Source organism: Microtus pennsylvanicus, chromosome 14, assembly GCF_037038515.1.
Source record: "Microtus pennsylvanicus isolate mMicPen1 chromosome 14, mMicPen1.hap1, whole genome shotgun sequence".
In the NCBI taxonomy this organism is placed as follows: Eukaryota; Metazoa; Chordata; class Mammalia; order Rodentia; family Cricetidae; genus Microtus; species Microtus pennsylvanicus.
In genome coordinates this window covers 13,488,827-13,498,327 of record NC_134592.1, presented here as the reverse complement: position 1 = coordinate 13,498,327, position 9,501 = coordinate 13,488,827, and the positions used below count along the sequence as shown (strand labels likewise).

Here is a 9,501-nt window from a genome sequence, read left to right as displayed (position 1 = left end):
TTCCTGATGGAAACCTGCTGGGGAGATGGTCTGGGTAGGGGACATGGAGAGAGTCCTAAAGAGGCCTAGCCTGAGGACACAGGGTACCTATTGAAGCCTGGCAGTTGTTTCCAGAGAGTCGAGCTCCTGGCCCAGCTGCAGAAGAACTGTGTTTCTTATGCCTTACTCTTCCCACCCCAGCTGCAACCTGTGGTGACTTCCACCCTGCGCTTGCAGGACTGCATTTTAAGGAAGCAGTCAGCTTGCTGGGCTCCTCACGATGGCTGCTTCTCCTCCTGTAAGTAGCCCGCCCCCAGAGTTTCGGAACCCGCCCCCACTGTTTCTGAACCGTCAAAGACCTGGTTTATATGTGGATGAGAACCAGAGATTCTGGATGGTCTCAGACCTGTCCTTCACTCCTGGCCTGTTTCCAGTACAACCAACTCTACTCAGGGTGAGTTTTGGGGCTCTGTACCCTGACCTTGTGGGTAGCTAGTGTTTGTGTTGGGGCAATGTTATTATCATCAGAAAAGAGCTGATACTAGTCTCCGAACAGAACCAGGTCTTCACCAGTGCACCAGGCCCAGGAGCCCTTGCTTGGAGGCCTCACTGATGCAAGCTTATCCACAGATGAAGGGGAGCCCTTATGCTGAGGCCTGACTTACCAGTAAAGGCCCTAGTTAGTGGGAGCATTTTGAGAAAGCTTACAGATAGGATAGTTAAGGCTGGGCTTTGTGGGATGAGTAGGAGTTCTCCAGGTCAGAGAAAGGGCAGGTCCAGAAGAAGTCCGACAACTCGGAAGGAGCAGATGTGAATGTGAATCGCTGGTTTCTAATTGCTCTGCAAATGCCACACATCTGCTGCTGTGCTCCCAAGCTTGAATGCTCAGGGAAACTGGCAACTCTGGTGCCTTAGAGAATCACTCTGAAGACTGGACCTGAGCGGTTAAAATACTCTGTGGTTCAGCAAAAGCATCTCTAGGTATCAACACTGATCCCCAAAGACCAGGGATGTGGCTTGAGGGCAAAGCCCTTGTCTCAGTGTGGCAGAGACTATGGGTACTCTCCTGGGTACTGGGATAAGGGGTGTTATATCTTACAGCTGGGACAAATGGCTGAGGTGCCCATTAACATGTCAAAGTGGTCGCTGGCCTCTAGGTTCTCCCAGCATCTTTCAGTCCCTGCTGTTGCGGGGTTTGGTCGATTTACCCTACCCCCCACCTCAACACTGAACTCTTCAGCCCAGGACCTGTGCCTCCTCCTGCCCCTATATAACTCAGCCATTTTGGCTATGCCAGTCTCTTGGCTCAGGCCATGTAACTTGGTAGGCATCTCCTCTCTCCTGTCCCCTCCTCTCTGTCCTCTCCTCAAGTGGCCAGGCTCCCAGTCAAGTTCACTCTGGACTCTCCCAGATGTCCCTGCCTCTGGCTTTGCTCTCCTTGTTTTCAACAATAAACCACCTTCTCCACACCTAGGAGTAGTCGGCTGCCCTTCTTCATTCCCCTTTTTCCCTTCATCTGGTGCCGACTTTGATATGTTAATAGACCTCAGTTTGTCCCAGGTTTGAAACCTTACAAAGGGGTAATTTACCTGTAGCACCATAAAAAAAAAAACTTCAAGTAATAAATATTTTTCTTTAAACCTTTACCAAGTAAAGTATGGTAACAGTTAAAAAAAAAAAGACGCAGGAAAGAATTCTGTTACAATGTAAACGTAGTCAATTGAATCCAATGACCCCAGTGGACTTGGGTTACTGTAGCTGTTGGTTCCGAGTGTGCCTAGACGGGCAAGTGCAGCAACCACAAGAGATCCTTGAATAGCTGAGTTTAAAGGGAGGGGAATCTGAGGGCTGCAGTGAAAAAAATGACGCTGAGGCCCCCAGGGAAAGCTGCTGCTAAGTGGCACATCCACAGGAAGGGTCCCCTAGAGTGGCGCTTGAACTCACTTTGTAGTTCAGGTGGGATGGGAACTCGTGAGCCTCCTGCCTCGGCCTCCTGAATGGTTTGGTTGCAACACCAGGCCCAGCATTGTACTTCTCTGTCTCCTTTCTTTCTTCCTTTATTCCCTCCTAGTTCTTCCTCCCTCCCTCCTTCCCTCCCCCCCCCCTCTGTTAGGGTATGAAGATATAGGTTGCATTGTTACATTACACCACACACACACACACACACACACACACACACACACACACACAGTAAGTTCAAGGCCAGATTGGCCCAGGTAGCCAGTTCTAAACTATCTACACAGAGATCCTGTCTAAAATAAGTACACCAATAAATAAGCAAAGAAATAAATCTTAAAAAAAAAAAAACAAAACCCAAAACCTATGAGCCCGAGTTAGGATCCAAGCAGCCACATAAAAAGCCACTGGGGCCTTGTTGGCTGCGGGGACGTGGTCAGAGACCCTCCTTCAGAGGCATAAGGGAGGGAGCAGACACCTGAGTCCTCCTTTGGCCTTTCTAGGCTGGCACATATACACACACCACACACACGCACCACACACACACCTCATAGATATTCCACTCTCACACGCTCTCACACTCACTCTCATGTGAGTGTGTAAGAATGCGTGCATATGAGTGTGCATGAGTGTGAGTGAGTGCGTGAGTGTGTGTATGTGTGTGTGAGTGTGTGTGTGAATGTGTGTATGTGTGTGTGAGTGTGTACGTGTGTGTGTATGTGTGTGTGAGTGTGTATGCATGAGTGTGTGTATGTGTGTGTGAGTGTGTACGTGTGTGTGTATGTGTGTGTGAGTGTGTATGCATGAGTGTGTGTATGTGTGTGTGTATGTGTGTGTGTATGTGTGTGTGAGTGTGTATGCGTGAGTGTGTGTGTATGTGTGTGAGTGTGTATGCGTGAATGTGTGTATGTGTGTGTGTGTATGTGTGTGTGAGTTTGTATGCGTGAGTGTGTGTATGTGTGTGTGTGAGTGTGTGTGTGTGTGTGTGTGTGTGAGTTCCCACATACAGTTGCAGGTTGGGACAGGATCTTCTCTCATGATCTCAGCAAGGATCAGCAGACCTTTCAGAGGCCTCAGAGGGAGGTGTTTCATTTTGCAGGCACTGAGGACTTGGGCACACTCCCTGTGCCACCTTAGTGCGAAGCATCCAGAGACAATGGTAGTTTCAAATAAAACTTTATTTACTACAGAAGCAGGCAAGTCAGCATAGGCCCTTGGTGGCTAGCTCCCTTCCCTCTCACCCTAAAGTCAGAATACAGACAGAGGGTTTTGTGAGACCTTGTCAGGGTGACAAGGAAGGAAGTGATCTGCCACCCTGTGACAAGTGAAGAAGAATGTGGGCATTTCTCAGGGAGACAGGAGGACACTGGTAGGGAATCTGGCAAACTTTCTGCTCGGTGGCCATGTCTGCCATTTGGTTATGGTTTACAGCAACTTCTTTCTTTTTGTGTTTGTTTGTTTTTTCGAGACAGGGTTTCTCTGTGTGACAGTCCTGGCTGTCTTGGAACTCACTATGTGTTCCAGGCTGGCCTCCAACTCAGAGATCTGCTTGCCTCTGTCTTCTGAGTGCTGGGATTAAAGGTGTGCGCCACCACGTCTGGCTAGAGTGATTTTTTTTCACTTTGTAGCTTTCTATGTTGACTCAGGTTTATGTTTTGCATTTATTAAAGGCACATGAAGTTCACCTTCAAGACTACACTGCATTTCTTTTGGTAAACTCATTGCCCCAGGCCGGGGGGGGGGGGGGAGTTGAATGTCCTGGTGAACCAGGCTCCAACTTATTCCCCTGGATCAGCATCTTTCCCCAAATCTGGAGCTAGACTGGCAGCCAGGAAACCCCAGTGATCCCCCTGTCTCAGTTTTCCACAGCACTGGTGGCACATGTATGACTGTGGCTTTTAACATGGGTGTCGGAAATTCATACATAACCTATGGAGTCAGCTCCCCAGTGCTGGGGTGGGGTGGTGGTGGTGGGGTGTTGTGCAAAGATAGGGGACAGGCCACCAAAGTCTATTACACCAGAAACAAACTTTATTCCAGGAAAAAAAATTAAAAAAATAAATCTCCATGGGGCACAGAAAGCTTATCAGCTAGCTGAGCCCACAGCCAGAAATGGACTTGTAAGGCGGTGTCCCTGGACTGTGTTAGAACGCCCCTTTTAATGGCAAGAAGCAAGCATTGGGCATGAACAAAAGGCTTTTTACAATCTCAAGGTAAAACTGTGATACAAATTGCCTTTTTTACAATTTCCATTAACAATTTTTTTAAAACTAGTGTTTGTATTTAGCCCATTGTCATCTTTTGATACGTTCTGATGGTGTTTGCCAAAGCTCTACACAACCCCTGCTACTGCCAGTTTTGCATAGCAGGGAAGGGTATGGGAAACTGCACAGCCAACAAGTCAGGTACATCCCGTCATTTAAAAGCTAACTCGGCTCACATCAGTTGCTGGTCATGAGGGACCGGGGGTTATCTAAAAGCTGACTCTCAGTTTTCAGAGGGTCACTTCAGTCTTACAGACAGAGCTATGGGTTGTAAAGCAAAGTAACCCACTGTTGTTATTGTTAATCCTGAAGCTGCTGAGAAAGCTGCTGACGGTCTGTTCTCCTTTTCCTAGGCTTACAACTTTCTATTTCTTTATTTCTACATTCTTATTTCTGGAATCTACATTTCTATATTCTTATTTTTGGACTCTTCTCCCAATATGTCTTATTTTTTCAAAGGAGATTTTTTTAATTCTTTTTTTTATTGGAACATAATTGTTACATTTTTTAATATAGTTTGCTTGGCAATAGTTCAGTACTGGTATATAATGCATAATGTTTTTATTTATTTTTTTGTTGAAAAAATTTCTGCCTCCTCCCTGCCTCCCATTTCCCTCCCCCTCCTCCCACTCCTCTCCCCCTCCCCCCAACTCCTCTTCCCCTCTCCACACTCCTCTCCCCCTCCTCCCACTCCATTCCCCCTCCCTCTTGAGTCTGAAGAGCAGTCCGGATTCCCTGCCCTGTGGGAAGTCCAAGGTCCTCCCCCCTTCAAAGGAGAATTTTTAAAACTCTGGAAATGGCTGAGCTGGAGCCCCAAATCCAGTACCAGTGAAAGACGCTATGTGGCTGGAGACTGTGGCTACCGTGTTGGGGACACAGTTGGGATGAGGGCAGAAGAGCACCAGACATCCCAGGTCCTGGGGAAGACCTGAGTGTTGGAGACAAGGCTATGGTTAGGGTTGTTGGAACAATATACCTCTGATCTTGCCCTTTGCGCACAAACGCTCGGCCAGAACCCAGGCATGGCTGACAGAATCTGCCCCTAATGTCCCTCTCCTCTCTATCCCTTCAGTTTGGCACCTCTATGACCATCGTCTTATGTCAGATGAACCCCATCATGGGTTTTCCCCCCATCCCCTTGAGTTTCTTCAGTCTTCCTATGATGTGGCAGAAAGAATCTTTGATGTTTTACCGGGGATCAGATAACAATCTCTGGAAATTAGAGCAGCACATCCAGGTAAGTGTTTTATACCTCATGGTGAAAGCTGTGGTAGGTGTGTGTGTGTGTGGGGGAATCATCCTGTCTCACCCCAGGGAGGTTTCTTTATTTTTCTCTCCTTCATTTATTCTTTGTCTTTTACATCATGTATCTCCATCCCATTCATTCCCCATTCCTTTGTATCCATCCTCAGCCCTTGTAACCTTCCCCTCAAAATAAAATTTAAGAGAAAAAAGAGAAAGGGGGGGGAGAAAAAATCAATCTCCTCCTGGAAGCTGCAGTGTGACACACATATCTTTCGTCCACATATCTTTCCTTGTGAGTGTTCACTGCATAGTCATTGGTCTGGTTTCTGCTACACCATCCATGTTGAGCCCTCACTGAGTTATCCTGCTATTAAACCATGTGTTGTGGAAATCCAAAGGACCCTTTATGTGCTCCAGCAGATCACAGATAGGGTGGATGTTGGGGTGAGCCAAAACAGATCCCTTGTTCCGAGCCTGGGTGGTTGCAGGCTTCGTCAGCTTGCCAGTTTTCCTTTGTCCTCACCACTAGGGGGAGTGCTCCTGCATTGTCCTGATGAGTTCACCCCTTGCAGGGATGAGCAAAGGGCGGGCCAGCTCTCTCTCCTGCTTTTGGGTCCTCAGGGTCAGCTCTCTCACACCTACACCTTCATGGCCAGCTCTGCTCTGTTGCCCAGGTGTGGTATAGGGGCCACTCTCCTGATGGGGTGCGGGGGGGGGGTTGGGACAGCTCTCCCCAGGGAAATTCTAATCTCTCATTCAAATCTTCCTTCAAGGGCTCTAACAAGGTTCATTTTTAGTGGAGGATTTGGGGGGGGGGGGATTGTTGTGTGACAAACCTTTTCCTGGGACTAGTCTATTCACCCTAGATAGGGAACCCTCAATGGACCAAAAAGTTCATCTTGGTGAATCAATGAGTCTTACTGGGGTTCCTTACAGGAATATAGGTGAGGGAACACAGGGGCAGAAATGACTCAAAGACAGCTGCATCACCAAGGTCCACTCCAGCAGGGGTGACAGACCGGTCGCTCACAAAAGCTGGGGGCCCCGGAGCACACTACACAGCCTGCAGGCAGCTCAACAGGTTGGAGAGCATCCATTCCAGGTGCCTTAGGCGGTTTAAAACTTCCAGACAGCTTGGCTGGTTTCTACTTTCCTGAGTGGCTTCTCTTGTCTGAATGTCTTTGCTGCTTGGCTCCACTTCCCCTGGTCAGTTTCAGGGAGTTCTTGAAGATGTTTTTGTTATTTGCCTCCCTACTCAGGAGGAAGTTATTAATCCTATGGAGGATAGGACAGAGGGAGGGAGAGAATGCCTCCAAGCACACACTGGGGACCTCTGCCCAGTGGGGCATGCGTGGAAGTAATACTTCCCTCTGGCTACAGAATTCACAGACCAGATCCCCTTGCCCCTTTCTGCTACCTTAAGTCTGAATAGGTGTCTTAGAGCTGGCTAGAGGTGTGCCACCTAGGATCGATCCTGATGGCAGTTCCCTCTCTTGCAGACTGGCTCCCTGGAGCAACTGGTCCTAAAGCTGGACGGCTATGTCGGTAAGACTGACGCCAGCAGGCTTTCCCTCTATATAGGAAGATAGTGCTGGTCACTCTTCCTGAGTGTTCCTTGTGTGGCTACCTGTCACCCTTCTCCTTTGGACATAAGCACTGTGAACTGACAGTAAGCACAGGACCTCACTGAATTGGAGTCACCTCCCAGCGTGGAAACAATGCCGCATGATCGGGGTTCCACTTCACAGCTAAGCACACAGGCTTGGGGTGTGGGAATGCAGGCTCTCAGACCACAGAGCACCGGGATAGCAGTGATCAGACTAGAACCTCTCAAGTTGATTCACACCAGAGTGCTCTGTGGTGTAGGCCCAGGAAGACCTACAGTGGGCATCTCCTCCAGCTTGGTAGCAGCGCATGGGCAGAGCTGGAGCTGGACTGGTTGGGGCACAGTCTTTGGGTCCAGCACCCAGTTCTGCAGGGATTCACTAGACCTCCTGGGTCTTCTCTAGGTCTTGGTAGCCCTCCGGACTCCTGCCCCTGGTACTCTCTGTGAAGGTTTTATGCATCTACTCCTCTGCTTGTTCCCTAGGTGCCGAGTCCGAGGCTCCCCTGCTTGTCTATCCCTCCAGCACTGATGAGAGCTGAACTTCAGAGGAACTGCTTCTGCAAGCCCAGCCTGCCTGTGTCCTGAGCCTTCTCCCTGGCTGCGTACAGCTGCGGCTTTCTTGCTCCCTTTGGGCCTCTGATGCTGACTTCATGGATGGCCCTTCTAAAGACCTCTCCTCCTCTGAACCCCTTTCCTGGGCTCCCAGAACAGCATGCCCCTCAGGTGGCTCTGATCTGGAGATGCCTCTAGAGCAGGTACAGATGGAGACTCTATGCCCTGCAGATCTCTGAGCTACCAACACCGGCTAGAAGTTGTCCTGGTGCTAGGCAGAGGACTCTGGGCTCAGCAGCTTGAAAGCATGGTGGGCTATGTACAGGGGGCCTCTGGGGTACCTCTCCCACAGGTTCAGTTCTTGGCTCCTAGAAGCGATGCTGACCCTAACCACACCCCCACCCCCCACTTGTTTTTAACTAATTAAATTTTTACCACTTTTACTTAGATTCTGTGCTGGGCCTGTCTGTCCTTATCCAGGTTCTTGTGCAGAAAGTGGAAGCTGGCCCCCAAACATTACAGGAACATTTTGTGATCTCTTCTAGACATTTCCACACTAGGAGGAGTGATCACTGGTCCAGTCCAGCAGCAAGGGTACCCGGGGGAAGGTTTAAAAGGGAGACTGTGTGGAAGCTGGGTGACGCTGCGCTGAGAATAAGCTAAGGTGTGACGTAACCTGGATGGGATGTGAGTGACAGCGTCTATGCAGGAGGCACACTGATACACTATAGGGCAGAGGGAGAAAATGCACAGGAAGGCACCAGAGGCAGGGAGGGGACAAAGGCCAGGTACCGTGGACATGTCCTTCAGTGGATCTATAGAAAAGTAGGGCCCTCCCTCCGACACACTTCACAAGAAGAAACTGTCAGCAGATGGATGTCTAACTTTACAGTGTGAATCTATAAAGGCCCTTATAGGGCTGGGGCTAGGGCTCAGTTGGCAATATGCTTACTTCACATACACGATGCTCTACCATGATCCTCAGTACTGCCTAATCAGGGTGACAAACCAGGTATGTGGGCACATGCTGGAATCTCAGCACTCAAGATGTGGAGGCCGGAGAATCAGAAATCTAAGGTGAACCTTGGCTATGTAGTGAGTTCAAAGCCAGCCTGGGCTACGTAAGACCTTATCTTTGTGTGTGTGTGTGTGTGTGTGTGTGTGTGTGTGTGTTTCGAGACAGGGTTTCTCTGTGTATCCCTAGCTGTTCAAAACCAGCCTGGGCTACATAAGACCTTATCTTTGTGTGTGTGTGTGTGTGTGTGTGTGTGTGTGTGTGTGTGTGTGTTTCGAGACAGGGTTTCTCTGTGTATCTCTAGCTGTTCAAAGCCAGCCTGGGCTACATAAGACCTTATCTTTGTGTGTGTGTGTGTGTGTGTGTGTGTGTATGTGTGTTTCGAGACAGGGTTTCTCTGTGTATCCCTAGCTGTTCAAAGCCAGCCTGGGCTACGTAAGACCTTATCTTTGTGTGTGTGTGTTTCAAGACAAGGTTTCTCTGTGTATCCCTAGCTGTTCTAGAGCTTGATCTGTAGACGAGGCTGACCTCAGATTCAGAGATCCGCCTGCCTCTGCCTCCTGACTGCTGGGATTAAAGGTGCCTGCTACCACTGGCTGGCTGAGACCTTGTTTTTAAAGAAAGTATTTGTAGAAGATATAGAGAAATATGGTTATGAACTTGGGGAAGGAAAAGTCCCAAACAAGACAAAAGCAGCAGACTGTCAGGCCAGCACTGTGGTGCAAATTTACAAGTGACCTTGAGGCTTCTGGGGACAGAGAAATGGGAGGGCAGCAGCTCCCACAAGTGGAGACAGGAGTACAGGGAGGAGAAAGGCAGGGTTTAAAATCCAGAGTCGTTTACCCTTGTTCTGGGCAGAAACTTTGGGGTGTTGGAGACAATTC

At 49.1% G+C, this 9,501-nt stretch overlaps 1 protein-coding gene across 1 annotated transcript; it reads left to right on the top strand.

Moving 5' to 3' along the window:
* Positions 1 to 259: 259 nt before the first annotated feature.
* On the top strand, positions 260 to 7,589 carry LOC142835225 (protein TCL1B2-like). Its single transcript, XM_075948535.1, has 4 exons — positions 260 to 433; positions 5,272 to 5,436; positions 6,944 to 6,989; positions 7,534 to 7,589. Exons 1-4 carry the CDS (start codon positions 260 to 262, stop codon positions 7,587 to 7,589), a joined length of 441 nt encoding a protein of 146 aa, XP_075804650.1.
* The last annotated feature ends 1,912 nt before the right edge of the window (positions 7,590 to 9,501 follow it).

Excerpts from the sequence above, each read along its gene's own strand:
- LOC142835225 (XM_075948535.1), top strand. The coding sequence starts at position 260 with ATGGCTGCTTCTCCTCCTGTAAGTAGCCCGCCCCCAGAGTTTCGGAAC. Across the intron at positions 434-5,271 it reads TACAACCAACTCTACTCAGG|TTTGGCACCTCTATGACCAT; the intron begins GTGAGTTTTGGG and ends CTATCCCTTCAG. Across the intron at positions 5,437-6,943 it reads AATTAGAGCAGCACATCCAG|ACTGGCTCCCTGGAGCAACT; the intron begins GTAAGTGTTTTA and ends CCTCTCTTGCAG.